Source organism: Dipteris shenzhenensis, chromosome 15 (genome assembly GCF_047967505.1).
Source record: "Dipteris shenzhenensis isolate YYH24624 ecotype China chromosome 15, Dip_SZ_1.0, whole genome shotgun sequence".
NCBI classification, from domain to species: Eukaryota; Viridiplantae; Streptophyta; class Polypodiopsida; order Gleicheniales; family Dipteridaceae; genus Dipteris; species Dipteris shenzhenensis.
Window position 1 is genome coordinate 47,616,074 of NC_141610.1, and position 27,064 is coordinate 47,643,137.

Below are 27,064 nucleotides of genomic sequence, written 5' to 3' on the forward strand. Positions count from 1 at the left end.
GCCTATTGCCACTCCCATGGAGCCAGGGCTGAAGCTTACTATGTATGATGTAGGTGAATCAATGGATGTCACACTTTACAGCCAGGCTGTTGGATGCCTCATCTACTTGTGCAATACACGACCCGATATTCAGTACGCAGTATCTCAGGTGAGCAAATATATGCACAGCCCAAAGGCAACACATTGGCAGGCTGTAAAACGCATCTTCCGATATTTGGCTTGATGTTTCCCCGGGGGGGTGACTTGCAGATGCATGCTTACAGTGATTCAGATTGGGCTAGAGACTATGATACCAGGCAGTCCACTAGTGGTAATTGTTTCTTTTTAGGCAAAGCTTGCATTTCTTGGCTGAGCAAGAAGCAATCTACAGTGGCTACTTCCTCATGTGAAGCTGAGTCCAGAGCAACTTTCACAACAACAATTGAGTGTGTTTGTAGGGTCCACCCTAGGTTTTTGTCTCTATGATGACAACTCTAGCTTTGTAGTTCATTCTTGTTGCTGCAAGGTCAATTCAGCTTCCTTCAGCTCCATTCAATTCCCTGTGGAGCTTCATGTTAAAGAATTTTTTGGTTGCAAAGATTCTATGGGGTTTTGTTACAAGTGAAGATGCCCGTTCAAGAGATGCAGCCATTGCTTTAGGTACAACTTGCTTCTGGTAATCATATTGATAGATAGTAGGCACAAGTGAGGCATTTTGTAGCATTTGCACCTGTTGCCCCTACTCACGATCAGAGAAGGTGGGATGCCAGAGATGCCCAGGCCTTGTTCATTGCCTTGTCTGTTAGAGTTTCCTCATCCCTCATAACCACTCCTCCAACCCTTCCAAGCAAGCTTGGGATACCTTGGAGAATATGTACCAAGCCAGGAATGAAAAGAGATTGACACAAAGGGAAGGCCTCTCTAAGCTGCTCCTCTCCCTGTGAGCTGCTGCCCCCCCCCCTCTCCCTCTCTCAACCTGCCCCCTCCCCCTAACTCTCCCTCCCCCTCACCCTCGCTGCCCGCCCTCTCCCTCCCCTTGCTTCTCCTCCTCTCCCTCTCCTTCGCCAGCCCCCTCTCCCTCCTCCCTCCCTTCCTCCTCCCCGCTCTCCCTCTCCCCCCCTGCCAGCCCTCCCGCCCCCTCCCTCTCCCTCCTCGCCCTCCCTCTCCCCACCCACTGCCCTCCCTCCCCCGCCCCCGCCCCCGCCCCCTCTCCCCCACCCGCTGCCCCCCTGCCCCCTCCCTCCCCCACCCTCCCTCTCCCGCTGCCCCCCCGCCCCCTCCTCCTTCCCCACCGCTTCCATCCCCTCCCCCCTCCCCCGCCCTCCCTCTCCCCCCCACTGCCCCCCCACCCCCTTCTCCTCCCCTGCCCCCTCTTTCCCCCCCCCTCCTTCCTCCCCTACCCCGCCCCCTCCATCCCCCGCCCCTTCCCCCACCCTTCCTCTACCCCCCCTGCCCCCTCCCTTCCTATCCTGCCCCCTCCCTCCCTCTCCCCCGCCCACCTTCTCCCTCCCCGCCTTCAGCCCCCGTCCTCCCTCCTAACCCGGCCCCTCCCTCCCTCCTAACCCCCCCCCTCCTTTCCTCCCCCTCCGCTTCTCCTCTCCATCCCTCCCCCTCTCTCCTACCCTCTCCTTTGCTCCTCCTTCCTACGCCCGTTTCAAGGCATCCTGGGCAGTAGTTTCACGGACCGAAGCTTTAATAGTGTTGGAATCGGCCTTTTCACTTCGATTGGCGAATGGATCCCCATTCAGACAATCTCTGTCCACTTCCACCGACCGCGAGAACCATCATTTTTTCAGAAGACGGGTTGCAACAGCTTAAGAAAGATGTGGAATTAGAGGGCTCCACATCACTTTTAACCCAAATCTTTCGGTCACATCCTTCCAAATCACAGGCTAGAGACTGGATGCTGGCAGCGTTACCAAGAGATCTCGCCCCACACCTCAGGGATATTCGACTTCTAGGACGTGGATTCTTCCAAGTGATTTTCGACTCCCACGAGTCCACAGCCCTTGTTCTCAAAGCTAATCCCTTGGCTTTGGGTTCGAGTAGGATTTTTATTTTTCTTTTGCCCTACACCTTGGGCTTCGATCCGGTCGAGGAGGACAGTCAGGTCACATCACTGTTCATCAGGTTTCCTGGTCTTTCTCAGGTTTACTATCGACTTCTTGCCACTATCGGAGCCACTTTCGGAGTCGTCACTGAGATTCCCCCCCTTTCTAGCATGCCTTCTTCCTCGCCAGAGGCAATCAGAGCGGACAGCGTGCCTCGAGTTAGGGTCATTGTCTCTAACCCTAACATCTCAGATGACCCATCATGATTCAGCGTCCAGATGGCTCTCTCTTTCGACAAAGAATCGAGATTGCAGGTAGACACGATCAGTGCAGGATTTGCAGGACCCTTGGGCACTTTGCTAGAGATTGCCCAAAGAAGAGAAAAAGACCCAAGAGGTCTTTTGGTGCGGCTCCTTCACGTACTACCCCGTCTGCACCTCCCCTGTGGCCTGCCCTGCTTCGCGCACCCCAGGTCCACCAGGGGCAGCAGGGTGCCCAAAGCCTGCAGCACTCCCAGTACCACGCTAGAGAGCGGTCAAAGTGACTCCTTTACCTCAGGAGGAGACCCTTGATCCGGTTCAGACAGATGCCATCCAGACTCCAGAGGTGGATATTGTTGCAGCCCCAGATACTACAATTCCACATCAGGAGGGGACTTTAGATGCACCAGTCCCAATCATTTTCGTTTCTGATCACGAGGGGGCTACCGATACTTCTCCCCCTCAAATTATTCATGCCACAGCTGAGGGAGTGTTTGCATAGATGAGGACTACAGATCCTTTTTCAGCCCAGCCACAGGCCTCCTCAGCTCCCAACTCCAGATCTGCTCATAGAGGCCTGGCAGGTCCTTCTCCTCCTTCCTCCACGAGTGTAGGTCTCCTTCACACCCCTCAACCAGACTTGCTTCTCAGAAACTGTTTCTCGATACTCGCTGATTCGGCAACTTTCATGGATGATGAGGATTTTGTGCCCTCCACCTTAGGGGTCCCGGTCATTGGCATTCCTTTTGACAGGACCTCCCCCTCAGCAAGTGTAGGGATCCTTTCACCTGTTGAGTTTCCTACCCTCAACAGGAGTGTTTCGACCCAGGGGAAGCTGGTCTCCTCTACTAAATCGCGTAAGCCTTTCCATCCAGCATCCTCCTGTCGATAAGGATAGTTAGTTGGATCATACAGGGCCTAGGCGAAGTTCCACACCGTCGCCGTAGGCAGCTGATCCAGAATCAACTTCATCCAGGTGTCATTGGAGGTGCTATTGATATCCTTTTTATCCAAGAACACAAGTTGGATGCCAGTGATTGCTCTAAGTCTGGCAAACTGCTTTCTGGTCATACTTTTTGGTCGCCTGTCTTGGGCACCAGGGGAGGCACTTGTATTTCAGTTTCGCAGTCGGTTCTCCCCTTGGTTGTTGGACACGGAGTCATTATTCCCTCTAGAGCTCAATGGATTATTCTCTTGATTAGAGAGTGTAACATTGGTTTCCTTAACCTGTATGCCTCCAACATTAGAGGGGAACGTGTCTTTATGTGGAAGGATCTGCTCTCCTTGGCCCTCATTGCAGATTCATGGGTTATTGGAGGTGACTTTAACATGGTTGAGTTACTGTCAGACAAAAAAGGGGATAGAGAAGGAGGACTTTACTCTTCGGAGAGAGCAGCTTCGGATGCCTTCCTTTTTCACTACTGTGGCAGAGATACTTTGTTGCACGATGCCCTGCAGGGTATTTGGCGGGGGAGTTCCCATTAAGTATTTGCAGTGGGACCCTGGAGAGTGGGAGTGGATTGATGCAGGGCATCCAGAGAAGAGCATTCCCTTCTTTCATTACACGGTCAGTAATGCCAAGAGATTTCAGCTCAGTAGTAGAGGTTGGAGACCTTCCAGAGTTCCTCATTGGGAGACATTTGATATCACTGCGGATCTGCAGAGGTGCTTTTGGAGGAGACTCTAGAAATCCCACAGGAATAGAAAGATCACTCTCTTCTTTTCGCTTTCTATCCATGGTGGGATTGCAGTGAACCTTTGGAGATCCAAGTTCAAAGCCGACCCTACTTGCCCTCATTGCCTCTCTGCTTCGGAGACTATTCAGCATTGTTTATGGGATTGCATACAGGCGAGGATGATTTGGACGGGGGTAGCCAGGATTTTCAATCACTTTGCCCACTCCCCATTCTTTATGACATGGGGCTCAGTGGCTTGGCTTTCTCTTACAGGGCCTCATGTATTCTATGAGAGACTCGACTCCTCTCGGGCCATTTTGGTTCGACATCATCAGATTGAGTCCTGTTCGTTGGATGTGGTACCACACCTTCCTTTTACAGATGTACATGCCTCTGTGGATACTTCTTGGGAGATTTTAGCGAGCATAGCATCCTGGCATATCTGGAGAGCCAGATGCACAGAGGCTATGAAGGGTACTCAGGTTCATCTCTCGCACACTTTGGCTAGTATCTGGACAAACACCGTACATACTTTGACGGACGTATGGATGAGTATACAGGGAGACTCCCATGCAGCCTCAGCTAGGAGGGCTTCTTTCTTCAGGGAATGGAAGGATTCTTCTTTTTCCTCTGAGACTCGTACAGGGTTGAGGTGGCACTTTCAGCCTCAGCCTTGGTTGTTTTCCACCTCACCTTGAGGGGGTTTTATTTATCCTCATGATTTCATGATGTTGTATTTCCGCTCAGAGCTTGCTCTAGGGAGTGTCTTTCTTACTTAATAGAAGTCTCTTTTTTGCAAAAAAAAAAGAAAAGAGCTTGACACGGCCAAGATGATCAAGGGTCAATTACTATCAGATCATTTGACTAGGATCACGGATCTTAGAGAATGAATGTTGAACATTGATGAAGTTACACCTAACAATCAGCTTCTATCTATAACTCTGAATTCTTGGCCAGAGACTTACTGACTTTTCATACTCCTCTGAATTTGTCCATGAGGGATAGTACAGTTCCACTTTTCAAGAACTTGTGTAGTTGTTATTGCAAGAAGAATAAACAAGGAAAAATATGTCTATTAATGTGCATGATGGCTATCATTTGTCTCACTTTCGTGGCTCGAGTTCCAAGAATACTTCGGCTTTTAAAAATAAAAAAAATGCAGGTCAGCCCAAGAAAAGGGTAAATGCCATTACTGCAAGAAGCATGGACACCACATCAATGAATGCAAAATAAGGTTGGAGAAAGAAAGGGAAAATAGGAAAGGTACAATGACAGTTTCAACTCAAATGCATCAAATGCAAACGAAGGTAGTGCTTCAGCAAACCTTGTCAGATTGTTGCTTTTGGTTTGTAATTATCACGCAAATACTTCCAAGAAGAATGTATTTGCAGATTTGCAGCCTGCTCTCGATGGCAAAAGATTGTCTTGTGCCAACAACTCTTCATATTTCATGAAAGGAGTTGGTAGGATTTTGTTGTCATCAGTTGATGGGACTGACTTACTTTCTATGTCTTGTATGTGCTACGGGTAAAGAAGAATTTTCTTTCTTTGTCCTGTATGTGCTAGAGATAAAGAAGAATTTACTTTTGGGAAAAGAGGTTTGGCTGTCATTTTTGAAGATGATGAGTGCAATGTCAGGGATAGAGAAAAGGCAACTATCAACTAGTCACTATAGGCACTTTGAATCAAGGTTTATACCAGCTAGACAAACAGACAGCAATCTGTCTAATGCATGTGGGCAATAGTGACTGCCAAAATGAAAAATGCAAAATTATGGTATGCAAGACTTGGCCATGTGAACTATGGCAGTTTGGAGTTGTTGCAAAGACATGGGAGGTACATAATATGCCTTCTTTTGAGACGACTCCTAGACATGTCTTCGAAGGTTACAAGTTGGAAAAAGTACATAAGAATGCCTTTCCTAGAGATGGATCCGTAAGAACTCAGAAAAAATTGCAGCTCATAACACAGTAATACGTGTCTTCCTATGGGACAAATTCGTTGGCACAACATCTATATTTTGTTACCCTCATAGATTATTTTTGCAGATTTTCATGGGTATATCCTTTATTGCTATGGCTGAGAATGAGCCTAGGGGCAAATACAGAAGGGGGAATACATGTCAGATGTCTTCACAAAAGTCTTGAAGGGAAGAGGGATTATGCAACAGTGTACAACCCCTTCTACACCTCAGCAAAATGGAGTTGCTAAGAGGAATAATAGGTCTCTGATGGAGATGGCCACATGCATGATCAAAGGAAAGAGGTTGCCACATAGATTTTGGTTGGAGGCAATAATATGCATAGCGCATGTTTTGAACGCCCCACCAAGGCCTTGAAAATTGTGACTCCCTTTGAGGCCTGGTATAGCAAAAGACCTAAGGCGAACTACCTGAAGGTGTTTGGCTATGTGGCCTATGCACATATGCCCAGTCAGTTCAGAAGCAAGCTAGATGATAAGGCAATTAAACACATTTTTGTTGGCTACAGCAATAAGAGCAAGGCTTATTGCTTGTACAATCCTCAGACAACAAGAATTTCTGTCAAAAGAGACGTGATTTTTGCAAAAAACCTCATATCAATTCATGACTGAATTTAATAAGCAGCTGCATACTGGCACTTATAATGTGTTTGAAGGGTTGCTTCCACTGGCAGTTGAAGGCTCTTCAAAGCATCAAAATATTCAGCCTGCACATGCTGATGCACAGCAGCCTTTGGATGCTCCAGATTAGGTCCAAGACCAGCCTACCACACATGAGGATGTGCAAGAGGGTGTCAGAGAAGACATGGCTGCTTCACAGGAAGCTAGAACGGTCCCTAGATGGCTATTACAAACTCTGCAGGACAGCAGACTTTCAGCTCCTCTCTCCAATAGAACAAGGGCTGGCTCAAGAGGGACAAGTGAAGGAAACTTTGTTGATTCGGCTTAAGTGAGTTCCTTGTGTGATACAGATGAACCGAGTAGTTTTGAGGATATTCAAGACAATGAGCATTGAATGAGGGCCATCCAATTAGATTCTAGAATTGGATTCTATTATGAAGAACAAAACATAAGAACTGTTGGATTTTCCCATAGGGAAGAAAGCTATTGGGACAAAGTGGGTATACAAGATCAAAAGAATATTTTATCATACCATTGATAGGGACAAGGCAAGGTTGCTTGCCAAGGGCTATTCTCGGCAAAAGGAGATAGATTATGATGAAACCTTTGCCCCCCTTCTACGATGGCCATCATCAGGTCTGGTGTTTCGTTGGCTGCTCATTTTTCTTGGAAGTACATCAGTTGAGCAGCCTTTCTTGATGGGAACTTGCAGGAAGAAGCCTATTGGTTTTCAGATGCCTAGTAAGGTACATAAAGTATGCAGACTCTAATGTAATTAGATAAAGGCATTCAGCTAATGCAATTAGATAAAGCCATTGTGTACAAACAGTCAAAATACATTCAAGGACTGTTACAAAGGTTCAATTTTCAGGACTGCAAGCCTATTTCAACTCACATAGAGCCAAGGTTGAGATTCTCCATGCATGATGCAGATGAACTTTTTGAGGCTGTTGTACATAGTCAAGTTGTTAGATGCCTAAGTTATCTCTGCAATACCCGTCCAGATATTCAGTTTAGTGTATCCCAGTTGAACTGGTATATGCACAGCCAAAGACACAGCATTGGTGTGCTGTAAAGTATGTTTTCAGATATTTGTAAGGAACTCAATCTCGTAGTTTGTTCTATGCCAGGGGGTGACTTTGACTTGTATGATTTCACTATTCAGATTGGGCTGGGGATTATGATACCAAGCATTCCACAAGTGAATAATGTTTATTGGAAGTTCAAGCATTTCTTAATTGAGCAAGAAACAATCCACTGTGGCAACATTATCTTGTGAAGCTGAGCATAGGGCAGCCTTCACAACTATAGTTGAATATGTCTGGCTCACTGATGGCAGATCTTCGTGGTAGTTTGCAGCCATCTTCTCCCATACTCACTGACAGTCAGAGAGCTATTGTAGTGGCACAAAATGTTGTGTTTCATGAGATCAATTATCATTGTGTTAGAGAAGGGTGCATGCAGTAGCAATCAGTTTGATCTACTTTCCTACACATCAGAACATTACAGATCTTTTCACCAAGGCCCTATCCAAAGAAAAGTTTGAAGCTTTCCGCACAAGTTTTGAGCTTAGTTCCATTTGGCGATTGAGATCACTCCTTTGTACACCAGTACATTGTCATTGTAGGTGTGTTGGAAATATTGTAATATTTAAGGCATTGTCCAATGTATTAGTTACTTAGGAGGGTTAGGGGCACTTTTTTTTTTTTAAACCAAAAAAAAAGTTTTTGTTATATTAGAATATCATCATCATCATGATAAATATTTACATGTATTAGTTAGTTAGGAGGGTTAGGGGCACTTTTTCCTTCTAAGGTTTTCTTCCTAACCCCCTTGGGGATTCAACTCTCGCTTCATATATAGTAGATAGCGGTAGAGATAGTAGTTAAGTAAGTTCTAACTCACCCTAGGGTATGGGATTCAACTCACCACTCAGATATAGTAGTTACTGGTGGAGTTAGTAGTTGAGCAAGTTTTACATGCCAAGTACGGGGGGAACCCGCTTGGGGATTCGACTCACCGCTTCAGATATAGTAGTTAGTGGTCGAGTTAGTAGTTGAGTGAGTTTTAACTCACCCTAGGCTCACCCTATGGTTTTAAGGGCTTTATCATGTTGATAGCCCGCTTGTATCTTGCAACTTCGATTCAGCTCAGCTCCACGTTTTACTTTCTCCATCTCCAAACCTCACAACACCCTACAAGAAGATCCAATCATGGTCTATCCTCTTAGAGATGCCAAGGCTAGTCCCGAAGTACACCCACAAGTTGAGCTTAACTACCAAGGAGAATTCTCATCCATCACCAAGATTGACCGAGATTTGATCCCCAAGTACTCAACGCAAGTCCAACAATTATTTGAAGATTACCAAACATCTCTGTGTGTGACTACACGAAGCTACAAGATGTCCCACCTAGCTCCCAAACACCATAGACTTCTTGTAGTGCTATGGGCCTACTACACATGCTACAAAGTCATCATGGACCATACGTTGTTTCAACTCATCTATGAATTAGAGGCAATTGCACCACCCAAGTTCATAGTACCGCGTTTGGAGGATGCAAGTGAGAATCACTTCGACAAGTCCGAGACGGATTCGACGCCCATTTGATCGGCTGTTGCAACACGACGAGCTTTGAGCTTGAGCAGCTTGATCCTAACAAATAATCCAATGCAGAAAAAAGGCATGCACAATGCCATATTGATTTGTTATTTGTGAATTAGAGGATTATATTGTGGATTTCTTCACCGATGAGTTTCAAACTATGCTGGGGATGGTTCCATTCCAATTAAGGATTGAGGGGGAGTGTCCGAATACAATGCTTTACAGGTGTGGTTATGTATAATGTAACCTATGTTGTGTGTATGCATATGGGTTGATACATGATACTGACTAATGCTAGTTATAGTTTTATATCCTTGATGGGGTTTATATATAAGCATCAAACATCGTGGATATATACATACATACATACATACACGAGAGAGCGAGAGAGATTTTATTCCTGTTTTTTGGAACATTTTGTGTCTTGATTTGCTTGTTTATTTTTGCTGAGTCACTTTCTTCAGTTCTTCTTTATTTATTGTTTTCTTTCTCTTTTGTTTATGTGACGTATTTTAGTAAGCACTGGGTTTCCTAAGAGCCTCCACGGGTCTTTAGAAACCCAGGATAGCTGCTTATGCTTGGGCACTGATGACAATATAAGTGTTTCTTTGCTTACTAAGTATGTCTTTTGTTTTTCAACAAAAATTTGTTACCTCTTTTTTCTTCTCTTTCCTTTTCTCTTTTATTTTCTGTGTAGATTTTTGGACTTTAGAACAACAAGAAATCTAAATTTGTAAAATTGGATATATTATAGTCTTACAAAGGTATGTATATATATATGTGTGTGTGTGTGTGTGTACATACATACATACATACATACAGATATACATACATATATATATGCATGTGTGTGTGTGTGTGTTGTTGTTTATGCAATGGGATTTTATTATGGGTTCAGTTGAAGGCAAGGTTGTTGGCTGCCCTCTAGTTTCCCATTTGTTGATGGATTGGAAACATATCCTCTCTCTCACTTGGAGTGGCATGGCAGGGATTCTTTACAAGGAAATTCTCTTCGGGCTGAGAGTATACATTGGTCCAAAGTTTTTGCTTCCCCTTTGGCTTTGCAGAAGCCTCAACGCTCATATTTTCTAACTTTTAAGGGAATCCAATTCTTTTCCCTTGGCTGCTGCAAAATTTGGTTTGGGCATGCATTATCGTTCCGTTTGGCACCTCATAACTTGTATGCTTCAGCCTTTTCAGCCCATCCCACCTTTTGAACTTCATGATCGTCTTCATGATTGGACTCTTTTATCTTCAGGGTTGTCATGCCGCCCTTTGAGGTTATCTCACATTACTGTCCCTTCTCTTTACAAAGTATTGTTGCCTCCGCCTTGGGCTTCTCACAAGGTGACTCAGATCGGCATATTGAAAGATTTCCCAAGTGGTGCAGGAAGAGATTGAGACAAATTTGGCGCTCTGAAGTTCCTCTCCATCAGCAGGTTTTCTTTTAGAGAATTTTATTTGGAGTTTTTCCCTCTAGGCAGCTTTTGGCTCATCGACGTATTGCTCCTCTCCATCAGCAGGTTTTCTTTTAGAGAATTTTATTTGGAGTTTTTCCCTCTGGACAGCTTTTGGCTCATCAACATATTGCTCCAACTACTTGCCGTCGTTGTTTGGCCTCACGAGAGACTATATCTCACATCTTCTAGCATTGTCCTCATTCCAGTGATTTCTTAAACTTCCTAGGGCAGCGTTTGCGAGCTTGTTTTCCTCGCGCTACTTTTGGAAGTTCTTTGGGATTTTTGGGATACACCCGCCTTAATAGGAGTTTGATCTGTTTTTTCTTTGGGTTCGCAACCGGACACTATGGACTCTATGGAAGGATCGTAATCATAAAGTCTTTGGTGATCCAGCTTTCTCCAAGTTTTCTTTTTTCTGGCACTCTTTGCAGCAATCCTTGTTTGATTTCTTGCACTAGCAATATATTGACTATGAGGTGTACTTATCATATAGTGAGATTTTCTCATGATGTAATTGTGCTGCCCTTTTTCGGGTTAGCTTCTCTATAATATAATCACTCATAGTTTTCACCCCCCAAGAAAAAGGTGTGTGTGTTGCTGTAATTGCATGCTTCCAGTTACCCCTTGACAACAAGCATGGTCGGGGAGACGCTCTCCATGAATCTTTTTCTTATGAGCTAATTGCATCCATGTATAATATTCATCCATATTTAGGTCCCTCTTACACATGCCCTTTTCTGAGGGGAGATTGTCTTGGCTCCACTACAGTAAATGTCATGATGAGACATCCGCATTACTATCATTCAACCAATTGTGGAGGGGATTAAATCTAAAAATTATCCTACAAGGAAGGAAGAAGACAATAAAAACAATGATATTATTAGAAATTCACAATCTTTAAGAACTCATTAAAATGATCAGAACATCTCACAAGATCAATTGGATTCATCAAGTATGAAGAAGAGTTTCTAGAGCTTGCCTTGTTTCAAAGTGCTCAAGTGCTACTATGAAAGGAAAGAAACGATAGGTAGAGCTAATAGTAGCAGCTCCTTTTGCATTCTAAACAAGTTTTACATGGTAAGAGACTCACAAATAAAGCCGAAATGGCGAGGTTGATAAGAATGTCGTTTTTACTCAAGGGTGCATACCTGCAAAACAATTTGCACATAAGACATCGAAGCATTAAAAAACCCTATCAAAAACCACATAGTGATACTTAAATTGTAGGTGCAAGTGTATATGCATACATGACATCATAGAAACAACCTCATAACACAAATTCAAAAACGAACCACCTTGCACAATGTGATTCACACATGCCAAGCTCCAACCTCATGATATCCACATCTTCCATGGACTCACTTCTCCACGTGATCTTGTAGTACGGATTAACCTAGCAAGTTCCTTCTTCCTCAAATAAGCCATAGACTACTAAACACTCACAGAGGCACACGACGTCAGGCTTTGGGACTGGTTGGGTTCTGAAGGCAGCATTCTACTCTTGCTCACAACTTCACTCTACGGGCTGTCATCGAGGAGGCGAGATCGAGATTATAGAAAGTTTATGCTTGCTTTGTAGATTTTTGGAAGGCCTTTGGCATAGACTTTACGAGATGCAAATTTTCGAAAGGCCTTTGGCACAGACTTTACGAAATGCAAACTCCAAGAGACATCATTTGATGGGTGATGAGTCTATATGAGTCAATTCAAAGGGAGAATGCGTGCCCCTCGAAGCCTGTCAGATTGGATTGAGTGCACGATCAAAGTGAAACAAGGATACCCCTTCTCACCAACACTCTTTGGGCTCTACATTGATGAGATCGCGACCTTCATTGATCACCTAGTAGGCGAGGTATTGTCGCTTGCTGATTTGACGATACATATACCATTGTACACGGATGACATAGTCTTCATATCCTCTTCAGCAATAGGACTACACATACATCTAGAGGCCCTAAAGGTGTTTTGCAAGGAGAGAGACTTATCAATCAAGACCAAGGTTATGATTTTTAACACCTCACACGAGTTCTTCGTGAACACAGCTTCACTTACCAATGGGAGCCGATGTAGATTGTGCGATCATACACTTATCTATGGGCAATCTTCACAGGACCCGTTTTCACGATGACTCATACAGCCAGGGCATAGCTTACACGGGGGCACAGAGCTATGGCCCTACTAGAGCGCCGATGCTTTCAAGTACACTTCCAAGACCACCCAACAAAGGGATGATTGTTTGATACACCAGTGAGGCCGAGATCCATATATACAGCACCCTTCTAGGGGAGTTCTCTCTCAACAACTGATTTGTGGAGATTTGAGAGGCTACAAGTGATTATGGGACCCAGGACGATTTGGAGTAAAGCCTCAGCTCCTCATCAAATAGAACTGGCAGAGTTCGTTGTGACACCACTCGAGATTGATGCCAACTTTCAGATAGTGACATATCTTCACCGGGTTCAAACTTTGCCAGTCTAGACAATTTGCCAGTCAGCACATTCAGATGGACCAACTCGCTTCCTTTCAACACAGCTTTGATGCCCCACCCCCGGGCTCCTACAAGATGAGATCAACTGTATGATATGATTGAATATACTCTTGCTCTATAGTCACAACTTAAGGAAGAAGATCCAATTCTACCGAGACCACTTTTTGAGGGTATTTAAGAATGGAGCAATCATTAGATCCCAATATCTAGAGGACAGGCGAGTCTCACATGCACTAAGGATTGCCATTGGACAGATGGGGGTCTCCTCCCATCCCATGTAACTCATAGGCTAAAGTATGAGCATGTTCAGAGGTTGATCCAAGCACTCTCATGGCTTGAGACTCAATATGACTCAAAGGCTCATGTCTTAGCATGGCTCCATAACCAGCTCATAGGTCTACGAATACACCAACATCCTGGAACTCGGCATGGAACTCACCAATATAGCCAATACATGGCTCCCACAATACATTCCCCTCCTGGCTCCAAAATAGGGTGATACGGAGCCACACACCATAGATAACAAAACATCATTTTAGGAGGACTATCCAAGGCTGAGAACCTTTATTGACTCCATAAATAAAATACTTCATTCATTTTATGCATAGCAAGGGTAGAGAACCCATAAAAGTTCCCCAAGTAGCTGTCTGCACAAATGTGCACATCTCCTAGTCGATGAAGTTCATGGCGAGAATGCTCCTCAAGATATGTCAATGTCGGCCATGGAAGCACCTACCAAGGGCTATTACTCCATGACTCTCAAAATGGTGGGTGGAGAGTCACCAAAGTCGGAATAGACCCTCAAATGTGAGAATTATGCTTTAGGAAGGTCTTAACACTGATATAGATCATTGTTAGTGTCTAAGTCCTTACACTAAGCTAGTAGACGTAAAATTAGAGTTTATTCACTTTTAGGGTTTCTCACAAAATTAGGGATTTCAAACATTTAGGGCTTTTCAGAATTTGTTGCAGGAAAGTGTCCTAGCAACACTCAGAAGCCCTCTAATTATGAAAGTCCCAAAACATACTGAGTATCCAAGCTGAAATTTCAAAACTCGACCTTTAGGTCAAAAAACACAGTGCTGACTGTTTTTCTTAGATTTCATCACTAGATTTGTTGTTCAAAGTGTCGTCCAGCAATAATAGAGGTGGGCGACTATAGAGATTAAGGCGACAGCTGAAAAACAACCTCGAACAAACCCTAAATCGTCATTAGCAGTGTGGCTGGTAGAGAGGCCACGAACTACAGATTCATCTATACAATAGTCGCCCAGTCTGTAGGAGTTACAATGAGCTGATTTCCAGTAATGAAGTGCCTCCAAACTTCCTCGAAATGCAACAACAGCCCACCAACTTGCCAAAAAAGGGATCTAGAGCAGTCGCCCTAGCTGGAACAGCAATTCAGAGTGAAGTTTTCACGATGAAGAGCTCCAAGACCAGCAGCTTCACCAATGGCTGCAGCTCCAAGATTGAATTTGTTGAAGAAGAGTAGCTCATGGAGAGGCTAAGGGTGAGAAGGGGATTGCCTTCCAAGAGGAAAGAGGGAGAGTACCTCCTCTTTCTTGGCCTCCCTCACCTCAATCCCTTGGAAGAGCAAGAGGGTAAAGGAAGGAGGGAAGAAGAAGAAAGAGAGGGAGGAGGAAGGATGGCTTGATTAGATTGAATGATTTCACAAGTGACAAGTACAAGCCTTTATAGGATAGGCATACACACTAGAGTGCACAAATGTATATGGGATGGCTCCCAATGGCACTCACATAAGACTCTACTAGAACTCCTAGTATAACACACTAGAACACACTCCACTTCATGTTCTAACAGACCAATCCCCAAACAACTTTTCCCATGAGAAAATTTTCCATTCTATAAGACCACGCGCTATAATTATCCTTGGTCTATTTTTCCCCCACTACTTGGGGTACTTGAGTGATCTCACCCATGCTTGATTAGCAATACTTGCTTCTAAATGCAACTTAGGAAGTCTCAAATCAACAGTGCTTTTCTGCTTTTTCTGAGCACACTCACTTTCAGTGAGATAAATGGCATCCAAATCTGAGAATTCGCCCTCTTTTCAAGTGCTTACAATTGCTTATATTTTAGGCATCAAAGCACATCAAATTTGTGCACTAAACAGTCCACTTTTGGGCATCAATTCAAGCATGTGTCAATGCACTTATGGCATTTCCCACTTTCTGTAATTGAGCGTATTTTGGCATCAAACGGCCACCAAATGCCTTCCACACTTGCTCTTGGAATGATTTGCCAAACTGAAATTTATCCCTCTCTGTTTGGCATCAAACACATCCAATTTCAAGCATACACACCCTCATCTGCATGCGGAGCATGGTCTCATCATCAAGCCCCAGTACCTCAAGGATAGGAGAGTCTCACATGCCTTGCGGATTGCTATCGGACAGATACGACTATTGTCCCACTAGTTGCGGGTTGAGGCACGAAGAGCAGCCGGCATACCTAGAGAGCAGCGGGTCTATAGAGTATGCACACTAGGGGAGGTCAAGACACAGGAGGATTTTCTATGTGTCTGTCCAGCCTACTATGAGATTCGAGGGCAATACCACTGTCTCTTTCAGGAGGGGCCCGGCTTCGGACCACTCACACAACCAATACATTTCCCAGCCCAAGTTTGCATTGGGCTCTACCTGATTGAGATGCGGAGACACAGAGATTCCCTTCTGTGGTAGGCCAAAGATTAGCTACAGTTGATGCCTTAGGACACCGAGCTAGACAAAGCGCAGACACGCATCACTGATTTTTATGCATCCGAGCTAGTACCAGATGAGATGGAGGGGGAGGAGCTCGAGGAGACGAGAGCACTATGGATCAGCAATGAGACCCGTCACCAAGATGTGGCTGGACAAGAGACATGAAGACCACACACGCCACGTGGGGTGACCATAGCACACACAATTAAGGTCCGGCCTATCTCGGATACATCGAGATCTAGGAGAACATGCCCCTCGCCACTGCAGGAGACAGCCTGGCAGAAATAGATACGTGAGCTCTTTGCATCACATCAGAGGGCCATCAGGGAGCCGGGTTATATACAACATGCACATATACTTGGAGCTCTGGTTCTGAGCAATACTTGATTGCTCTTTTCCTACTCTTTTTTACTAGTTTTTTGCATTTTTGGCACTGCCCACGTTGGCTTGTATGGGTTACATATATTTTGTACCTGGTCTCCATAGTAGGCGAGGAGTTTCGAAATGCCAAGTTTCGAAACGCGTTTCGGGGTTTCAGAAACGTTTCGAGGCAAACCCGAAATGTCTATAAAAACGTTTCGTGCATAATAGGGTATGCCAACCCAAACCCAATCAGGTTGGGTCGGTCAGTCTGCGGCCTACCCCATCTATATAGGGCACTTTGCCCTTGTATTGTATCATTAGGTGGTCCAGTTCTGCCATTGTTTGGAGTCCATTCTGAGGTGCAGTTCTACTTCAAATTGCAGTCATTCACGCCGATTTCAGCTTGTGTTTGGAGCCTTCCAGCATGTAGTTCCTACCTTGGGATTGTATCTTCAGGTTGTGGTTTTCCTCAGCAGTAAAGAGCATATTTTTTCCAGCACTTGTTCCTTGCAGTCCATTGCAGTTTGCTGTTTAGAACTTTCTCTCTCTAAACACAGTTTTCTCCCTCTAAACGCAGTCAAGCTTTTGGCTTTTACATAAATCATTAAAAGTAACTTAACCGCAAGCTGTATGAAGGGATAAACATTGCAAAGCTAATGTAAATGTGAGCAATAAATATTCTTGCTTCTTTAAGGTGAGTCCAACAACCTTGGTCCCCATGGGAAAAATGGTTGTTTATCAGCATACTTTATGTCTTTGGATACCTGGAAGAACAAAAATAACATGTGCACAATGCCACTAGTTAATAAAATATACAGAAAGAGCACAGACACATTGCTACTGACACCAGTATAAAACCAAACAAAATCATACTTAAACCAATATCATACAACATCATAAAAACTCAAGTGCAATGTTCTGCAGCTAAGCTCAACTCCCCCACGGTAGGTTCAGTACCTTCCCAAAGCTATCATGACAAACAGACCAAGTCAAAAAACATCTAATTCACTCTGATTTACCGGCTATGCCTCCCTCTTAAAAATCATGTTTGGCATTTACCCGATGAGTCACATTGCGCTTGCTGAATATATGATCCTCCACCTATAGAAAACATTTGTGTTGCTGAATTTCTTGCAAATTTCTAGGAATCTTGTAATTTTTCCCCAAATTTTGAGATCTCCACATTAATCATAGATCCTATCTTTCAAGATCGTTGACCCCAACCATAAGAATATGATGCAATGTCAGCTATCTAGGAGGCGCTAAAAAATGAAAGCTAGCTGCACACCCCCCCCTTCCCATATTTATTTATTTATTTATTTATTATTATTATTATAAATAATATTTCCTTCCCCAAGAAGGCTGCAGCATGCTACCCTATATGTTCCAATCCAAGATGCTGGCAACCGTCTCCCAAGCACTATCCTCCATGAAGTTCAAAGATTGTGGCTACTCATCACTCACCACGTCAACAAGAGAAACCATCTCTATGTGGGATGTGTGCCACCCCTCTAAGAGCTAGGCTACCATCCCACAAGTGAACACCTGCCTGATACTCCTCAAACATGCTATGATCTTGAGTCCCCTATGCCATTGAGCAGCTCCATAAGCAATGAGAGATTGCCTCTGATAACTTTTTTGAGCAACCGGCAATGCCTTTGAACTCTCTGAAGTCGGCTCACTGAACTAATAAATGTGAGGTTTCAAGGAATGTAATGATGTGAAACCGTATGTGAGTGTATGGACTGACTTCGAGTACATACTACTATGGAATTTCAAGCATGGCTTAGATTGACACCTTGGAGAGATTCAAAGCGTCCCCTCTATGGCAATCTCGTCTACTCTGATCAAGATCTATACCAACCATCGAGCGATGAAAGAACAACAAATAATTCCTTTTCTTTTGTTCTTTTTAAGTGCTGAGTCAGATGGGTCGATGAGGCTAAAAAGTGAGTGTAACCTGCATCTAAATGTGCACATGATGTGATGAGCATGTAGAGCATAAAAAATCAAGTGACTTTCCTTTTTGGAACGCCCTCAAATTCTTCCTAGATGAAGAGATACGCCTTGATCTAGGTGGAGGGACAAAAGGAGTGCAATGGTGCTCAATGATGATGCCCCAATCAACGTCAGTGTATCCACGCAACTGTATCTGAACCCTAGTCTCAAAAAATAGTCCATACTGCAATGTAAACTTTGCATACCTCAGTATGCATCTAGCTGCATCTAAATGCAGTTTTCTTGGAACCTGCATAAACTGACTTACCAAACCAATGAAGCTCAAATCTAACTTGGTAATAGTCATATAAATCAAACTTCCTACTATGTGTCTGTACATAGTAGGATCTTCCAGAAGCTCACATGCATCTGCGCTCAACTTCACATTCTACTCCAAAGGAACTGAAATAGGCTTACAGCCTGTCATCCCATATTTGGACAGCATGTCCAATCCATACTACCTCTGCAAGAGCCATATCCCACTTGTGGATCTAATCATCTCAATACCCAAGAAGTAACGCAACTCTCCCAAATCTTTCATCTCAAACTTCTGCCTCAATAGCATTTTCACATGAAAGATATCTTCATCACTATCACATGTGATGATCAAATCATCAACATAAATGACAAGCAACATAATATCTTTCTCTGTTTTTCTCACATAAAGTGAGAAATGTGCCTTGAAAATCTGAGAGCCAATAGTGACAAGATACTATCCTATCTTTTCAGACCATGCTCTGGGTGCTTGCTTCAAGCCATACAAGGCTTTCTTCAATCTACAAACAAACTCACGATGAACAGCATGAACATAACTTGATGGCTGCTCCATAAAGACCTCTTCTTGCAAATCACCATGCAAGAAAGCATTCTTTACATCCATCTGATGTAAAGGTCATCCCTTTGATGCAATCATAGCAATGACTGTTCTTACGGTTGCCATCCTTGCAACTAGACTGAATGTTTCTTCATAATCAATGCCATATATCTGTGCATACCCCTTCATAACTAATCTTGCCTTGTATCTGTTCACAGAACCATCTGTAACATTTGCTTCCAAGGCATCCATTTCTTCATCCATGACTTTCTCCCATTTTTCTTTTCCCATGGCTTGCTCAAAAGAAGTGGGTTTTGGTTCATGTATCACTTTGACCTGGTCTGCCTCTGCCAACATTTGAGTAGAAGACAGCTTCTTTTGAAGTTCCTCCTGAAGAAGATGCACCATCATTTTTCTGCTCTTCAGAAATACCTCTGCCTCTGCCTCTGCCAACATTTAAGTAGAAGACAACTTCTTTAAAAGTTCCTCTTGAAGAAGATGCACCATCATTTCTCTGCTCTTCAGAAATTAGAAGAGCAATCAACTCCTCAAAATCAAAAAAATTCTCACGGACGGCAATGGATGTCCGGAATTATGCATAATCCTTTCCTAGACCATTCAAGGTCACAGAAACTAAATCATAATCTTTCACTAGCGACCCAATAGAAGCAGGTGCATCTGCAATCTTCTTCATCTTCATGTGGTAGTCATTGATGCTCATATTTTCTCTCTGCACATTAATGCAACTCTTGCTGGAGCTGCATTTTTCTGGCTTGCGTATTTGTGCTATACATTTTTTTCAAAGTATCCCACGCCTCCTTCGGCGTGCTTGCATCCTGAACATACACAATCATAGAATCTGAAATACTAATAGACAGCCAGTACATAACTTTTCTAGCTCTCTCATGCCAACCTTTAAATGCCTACAACTCTTGTTGATTGAGAACATTAGGAATAACTGCTTCTTGTTCAGCTCTAGTAATGAACTCCCAATAGCCTTTTTCCTTAAAGAAATTCGTCATTCTAAACTTCCATGCTTGGAAGTTTTTCTTATCAAGCTTTTCAGTGACAATCTGTGAAAGAGCATCAGACGCCATTACAGAACACTGCAAAATATTCTGTCACTACAAAAAAACACAACTTCTGCCTCACAAGGGTAAATCTACAAAACTGACGAGACTAGTATTTGACCACACAGTCACTTCCTAGTGACGCTTATGCATCAACAGGCAATAAGAATGATTCTATCACTGTCAATATCTCTGCACACAGGCATATGATGTAATTTCTGCGATAACTTTTCACCGATCTGCAGAATAGTCGTCGCATAGCAAAAACATGACACTTTCCTAAGTGCCTACGAAAAACTTCCATGACTAAAACGGACCCCGAAATGGCCTCGAATCAAAAAATAATTTCACCAAGAGCTTCGCCCTTACCTGTAGCATATACTGTCATTTCGTCACATCGCAAAAGACGTCCCAATCTAAGACAGTGCACTCTTGCACTTTCCGACTGTGCTACCTACAGAGATTTGCTCCCAAACTCGAGAAAAGAAAAGCAACACTGATCCTCTTACTAGGACACCACGAAATTAGTTTGCTTTGTTGAGCTCCTTACCATGAACCGAGCTGTGATACCATGTGAAGAGAGTGGGAGAGAAGGAAGGAGTCTCACTTGCAGCTTTCTCACATACACAATGGGAGAATATACACAAAGGTGGAGGCTGAAAACAATTTTCCTCTTCTTAGTTGTGAAAGCAAAAGAACTCTAAGTATAAAAGAATAGGTGAACCCTATATGTGGATCTCAAACCAAACTCACCTAACTAAGGTGGCATACTAACTGAGCTACTAACTAGAGTACATAAAGATAGCTGTCATCCAACTATTATTCATGGGCGGTGTACCAACCGCATCTGCAGCTAACAAGTCGGTGACATAAATGCACAACGGTCACCCTAGCATATCACGAGTGGAGCTCAATATCTTAACATGGACATGGCTCAGGATACCTAAATATCTAGTGTCATGGTTGCACATGTTCGTCCCGTAGGATAGAGCAACCTAAGACTATAGAGTACAACAGATCCAGTTACAAAAGGTACTAAGTTTAAAGCTTGCCGAAAAGCCTCAAACTTAGGTCCAGGTAGAGCCTTCGTAAAAAGATCTACCAAGTTGTCTTCAATGGGAACATAAGACAACTCAATATCACCTACTCATAATCGCTCTCTAACATAGTAATAGTGAACCTCAATGTGCTTTGTGCGATTCTGCGAGCATGGAAAACTGGATTCCGTGCGACAACCAAAGCACTCTGACTATCAGTGAAGATGACGGTAAGAGCAGTATGACATGCACAAAGATCTGCAAGTAGCTTCCGAAGCCAAACACACTCCACTGTAGCTGTAAAAGCCGCTCTGTACTCAGCTTCACAACTAGAAGTAGCAATTGTACTCTGCTTCTTGTTAAACCAAGAAACACATGAAGTATCAAGCATAAAACAGTTGCCACTATGTGACACACCAATATCAAAACAACCAGCCCAATCACTATCAGTTAACCCATGCATGACAAGTGAAGTATCAGCCCCATAAAGAAGACCTAAATGCTGAGTGCCTTTAAGATATCTGAAAACACGCTTCACGGCATGCCAATGCTGCATAGATGGACTGTGCATATATCTGCTCAACTATGAGACAGCATACTGTAGAGCAGGTCTCGTATGGCACAGCTAAAACAAACAACCAACTGCCTACTGATAGAGAGATACATCACATGTACCGCTGCCATCCTCAGAGGAGAAAAGAAAAACAGTCTCTAATGGTGTGGATACTGGCTTGCAATCCTCAAACTGAAAACGCTGCAAAAGCTGTCCAATGTACTTGGATTGTGACATCAAAATGCCCCCCTCACTGCTAGCAAATTGAATGCCCACATAGTTGTGCAGGAGACCAAGATCAGACATAGCAAATGTCTGCTGCAAATCAACTTTAAAATCTGCAATTTGTTGAGCATGTGTCCCAGTTACAAGCATGTCATCCACACAAAGGACAAAAATAAGCAAATCTGTCCCGCGCTTGCGGATGTAAAGGGTAGCCTCTATAGGCCTGTTCTGAAAGCCCAGTGTGAGCAAATGAGAATGAATTCTCGAATACCAAGCCCAAGGTGCCTGCTTCAATCATAGAGGGCCTTTTTCCAACGGCATACCTTGCTTTTAGAACCTTCAACCTCAAAGCCAAGAGGTTTGGAAACATAGACCTTTTCCAGCAAATTCCCATGAAGGAAAGCTGTCTTAATATCAAGCTGATGTATCTGCCAATGAAAGTGGGCAGCAAAGGCAATAACAATGCGAATGGTAGTGATCATGGAAGTAGGAACAAAAGTCTCCTCAAAGTCAATGTCATGCTACTGAGCAAAGCCCTTAGCAACAAGACGCGCTTTCCGTTTGATCTTGTAAACCCACTTAGTTCCAATGGCATTCTTGCCATAAGGCAAATCACACAACTCCCAAGTGGCATTCTGATGGATGAATCAAATTCAGCTTGCATGGCCTTCATCCAACGATCATTCTGAAAGGCATCTTGATGACATAATGGCTCTTCATTGCATGCTGTAGCAACCAAAGCATAAGCAACAAAAGTAGCATGCTCTTTCCGGACAGCTGCTCTCATACGGGCTGGCGGAGGAGTGTCTTGTTTGCTATCTTTTAATGTGTCAAGGAACCAACAGGGTACCTTTTTAGGCTCCTGAATTTCTGCTCTTCCTAGTCAAGAGCCCGGTGAAAATGATCCTGATCAATGCTAGGCATATCAGGCTGAATTTCTGCATGCACATGGGGCTCTTTTGCACTAGAAGAACCAGATACTGCAAGACCAGACTCTTTCTTTTTCTTTTCAGATGCTATGCGCTTCCTGCATTCAGAAATATCATGCCCAGGTTTTCTGCAATAGTTACATCTCTTCTTCTTTTTGTTGTCCCCTGAAGAAGAGGCACCATGTGAATCATCAGCATGGGAATGAGAGGGCTTTCCAGCTGAAACCTTGCCTTTATCTTTGTGTTTATGATGGGCAGCAAATGCTTGATCACTAGCCATAGTAGCATTGCGATTCACACGACTTTGCTCCTCCTGAAGAAGAAGAGGCATCACCCCCTACAACCGATCTCAATGTAGTAGCAAAGCCTTGATATGAATCGGGCAACCCATCAAGGATCTTAGAAACCAGCTGAGAATCAAGCATCATCTCATCAATGTTGGCCAACTGCTCTTTCAAATCCTTCACATTAGTGAGATAGGCATCCATGTTATCACCCTCATCAAGCTTTAAATCTTTCAACTGCCTGTGGAGATAGGCAACCCTCGCCTCATTCCGCACCTGATAAAAAGATCCAAGCTCATCCCATGCTTGCTTAGCTGTCTTGCAAGACCGAATATGAGGGATAATAACCCGTTTCACTGAAAGAGCAATCAAGGCATGTGCTTTGGCATCACAACCATCCCACTAAATTTGCTCCTATGAAGGAGGCAAAGCACCTGGAGCAGGAGGTGCAGGAATCCTGGCTGTAGCAGTAGAACCATCACCTGAAGAAGCAGAGGCTGTAGGCGTAGCACCAGTAACAGTGCGTGTAGGCCTGGCCTCAGAACCTGAAACAATATGCCATAGATTCTTGGCAACCAAAACATGTCCCATCATGTATGACCACATGGGATAATTGGTGCCATCAAGCTTGTCATCGGTCCTAATCAGCCCAAACAAATCATCTTTGCTACCAGACATGGTGCTAAAATACAAGACAAATGCACCAACTGGCAAAGCAAATGAGAAAAAGGTACTGAAATTCTGACAAACCAAACAAAAGTATGGAATTTTTTGACAGATGTACGGATTTCCATACAATTTGTGACGTGTGTACGGATTTCCGTACAATTTCTAACACATGAACGGTTCTTTTTAATAGGTTCAAAATTCTGTACAAATGCTGTAAATGCTCGCATGTGGTTGTTTTGTGCTGCAACAAGCTGGAAAATGCACCGAAAAACAATTCTCTTCACAAGAGTTGCTCCAAAGTGCGGTCTTCTCACGACAAAATGAGGTTTTTCACGACAAAACTGCTTGGAAAGGTCTCAAACACTCGTGGGAGTGTGAAAGCCAGCAAGACCAGCAAGAATGAGAGCTCTAGAGGCTGCCAAACAGCTTGGGAAAGCTGTCAACGGCTGAGGGAATGGATTCTCGACCTGCTCTGATACCACTGTTGGGTGTTGGAAGCAATGGAAGCTCAAAAATGGAAGCACAATGGAGAAAAACGAGATGCTGTAATAGATTGCTGCAAAACTGAAGTGTGGAGGCTCAAGGGAGAGAAAACATAACAAAACCCTAGGGTTAACTGTCCTAACTGGACTAAGTGTCCTAACTGACCTAGATGGTACATAAACTAACTATACCAATAGTCCTAACTGACTATAACTAGGCCTACAAGGCTCATACCAAGGTATCAGTGGCATCTATGGATAGCTCATGAGATAGCCTACAAAAACCGTGGTACTAGGGAATGAAGAAGACCAAATGTGAACACAGATAGGTCAACTTCATCTATAATTCCAAACTCGCGTAGACCTAATCTCAAACCTGTTGTTGAGTGCCAATGAGACCCATAATGCAGCAAACCATTGTCCTATCTAAGAGTGTTCCTAGACCACGTGCTCGACTCGCTTTCTATCTTCTAGGGAAAGGGAGATTCATAAGGTAATGGGATTCAAGGAAGTTGTCATGTGAGCTGCTCTAGCCAAACCCAAAGGTCACTATCAAAATCCTCTTTCCTTACAAAACAAAGCTCACAACCTACTTGTAGGGGAAAGAGGAGGGGAGAAGGGGAGTAAAGAAAATACAATTAAAAAAAGAATAGAAAACAAGGTGGAATCACAACATGTGTGTACTTCATAACCAATCATGTGTGTGCAGACTAGCAAATAGACTATGCTCAAAAACAATATAGAAGCAACTCTTATATATTTCCGTCCGCGCACAAACTGGACAAGATACAATACCAAAAGGTCTCCTACTATATGCCTGGCACCTATAGATCTCTAACCCGCGTGCTCCACTAAGCGTATGTAGATTCTCTGTCCAAAGGGATCCCTTCCAATTTGCTGTCCTGAAACTCAGTCTAGGTGGGCAGCTCCTTCAGCTAAGTCAACAGCCCTTGAAGGTCTCCTTCACCTCGTAAGTATAGGCCCAAGGATGGCCCTATTGATGCTCCAACCTGCAGCAGCCAACCTGGTTGGCTGGCTCCAACAAGGGCCTATAAAAGGACAAGGGACCTTCCCCCTTCAGCCCTTTCACCTGCCTCTCCAACCCCCTTTGGCGTTGTCACAGTCTTTTCCTCGCTTTTTCAACCAGTGGCTCCTGCTCCGCCAACTCCAGTTCCACTTTCGAACACCAATCTGGTACACAAGTCCATCTTTGGTAGCGCCTAATGCCACCACCACCTTCAATCACGAACCTACCTCTGAACTTGAGCTCTTCAAGTACCAACATCCTCCAACTGTCTCCCTCATGATAGGTGAACAGCCTGAAGTCCTGGAGGCACCAAGCTCTCAAGGTCTGTTTTAACCCATCCTCCGTCTGGCTCAGTCTGCAACCAAACAACATATCCCAGACATCATATCCCAAGCACAAATCCAAATTACCTAGAACGTCAAGCTCCAACTGTGGTTCTATATTGTTGTCCCCCTCTAGGTCACAGCCATTGTCTAACCCTGACTCTTCAAATCCTGTCAAAGGATCCTCCTTTGCTTCAGTAACACCAGCCAAGCACCCAAATAACTCCAAGCACTCATCACTATCCATCATCTTCACAAAGGTTCCTGACTCCTCTTCTGACCAATCCTCAATGTCTAATATTCTGACAGTCAAACCGGGGTCCACATATATAATCTCAGCAATACTCGGCGTTGCCACCAAGAAAAGTTCTCCCACCGCCACTTGGGTTGTCTCTTGTGACTCTAAGCTAGCACCCTTCTTCTCCCGATCAGCCTTCTTCTTTTTGCAATCTTTCACAAAATGTCCTAGCTGATCGTAGTAGAAGCACTTCCTCTCTTTCTTTCTCTTCTTCTTGTTGTCTTCATCTTAAAAGTCCGCTCCATCGTTAGAATTGGGCTTGCCTTTGCCAGGCTTACCCTACCCTTGCCTTTGCTCCTGTCCTGAGCTATCAGGGCCTTGTCATCCTTATCTATACCGTAGTACAAGCTTCTTGCTACAATAGTAATGGAACTAGCTCCTCGAAAGTCACCGACCCTGCCCTATGCCCTGCAGTCATTGTAGTTACAAAACTACTATAGCTCTGGGGGAGCATTCCTAGCAACAGCCTTGCCAACCTAGTCATGCTTGTCCTTTGACCAACTGTTGCTAACTGATCCCGCACCACCACCTTCAGCTTGGTGATGTGTTCCTGTACCAATTCCCCTTCATCCATCCTCATGCCGTACAGCCCTACCCCAAGGTCCAAGATTCTCCCCTCACTGTCTAGCTCATACATATCCCTCAATGTCATCCAGGCCTCGAAAAAAGTATTCACCATCTGAATATGATGGCAGCACCATATTCGCTATCGTTCCCACAATCGCATTCCAGCTCTGCCATGCTCTCACTAAAATAGCATCCACTGGCATTATCACCACCATCGAGCATGATGTGGCTGCTAACTCAAGCATGAGAGACACAAGAGATTTACCTAACTATAGTACACTGCTTTATTTATACATTGTTGCCAAATCGGCATACAAAACTGTGCTGAGACCACTCCCCTAATTACGACATGTGGGAGATTGAACTATGCTGCAGAAATAGGAAACCAAACCTCGCACCTATGGTGGCTAGAAGCACTGCTGTAGGCTGGGAGCTGAGTCCTGAACTGAGGAAGCTGAGTGAGTGAAAAGTGGGGCTGAAGGCCCCTTATATAGGCTGAGAACCAGCCAACCTTGGGCCAGCACACCGACTAGCTGGTTGGTTTTGGCCGACCAGGCTGCTGGCCTATAAAACCAGGCCCTTTT

At 44.1% G+C, this 27,064-nt stretch overlaps 1 protein-coding gene across 1 annotated transcript in view; it reads right to left on the reverse strand.

The window, feature by feature from the left end:
• CJD1 (Chloroplast J-like domain 1) overlaps nucleotides 1–27,064 on the reverse strand; it is a 111,013-nt gene that overhangs the window by 47,762 nt on the left and 36,187 nt on the right. The window contains exons 5-6 of the mRNA XM_087386264.1: nucleotides 16,913–16,968; nucleotides 11,721–11,778 (exon numbers count right to left, since the gene is read on the reverse strand). Coding sequence (XP_087242390.1) covers nucleotides 11,721–11,778; nucleotides 16,913–16,968 — 114 coding nt within the window. The remainder of the gene's footprint in view (nucleotides 1–11,720; nucleotides 11,779–16,912; nucleotides 16,969–27,064) is intronic.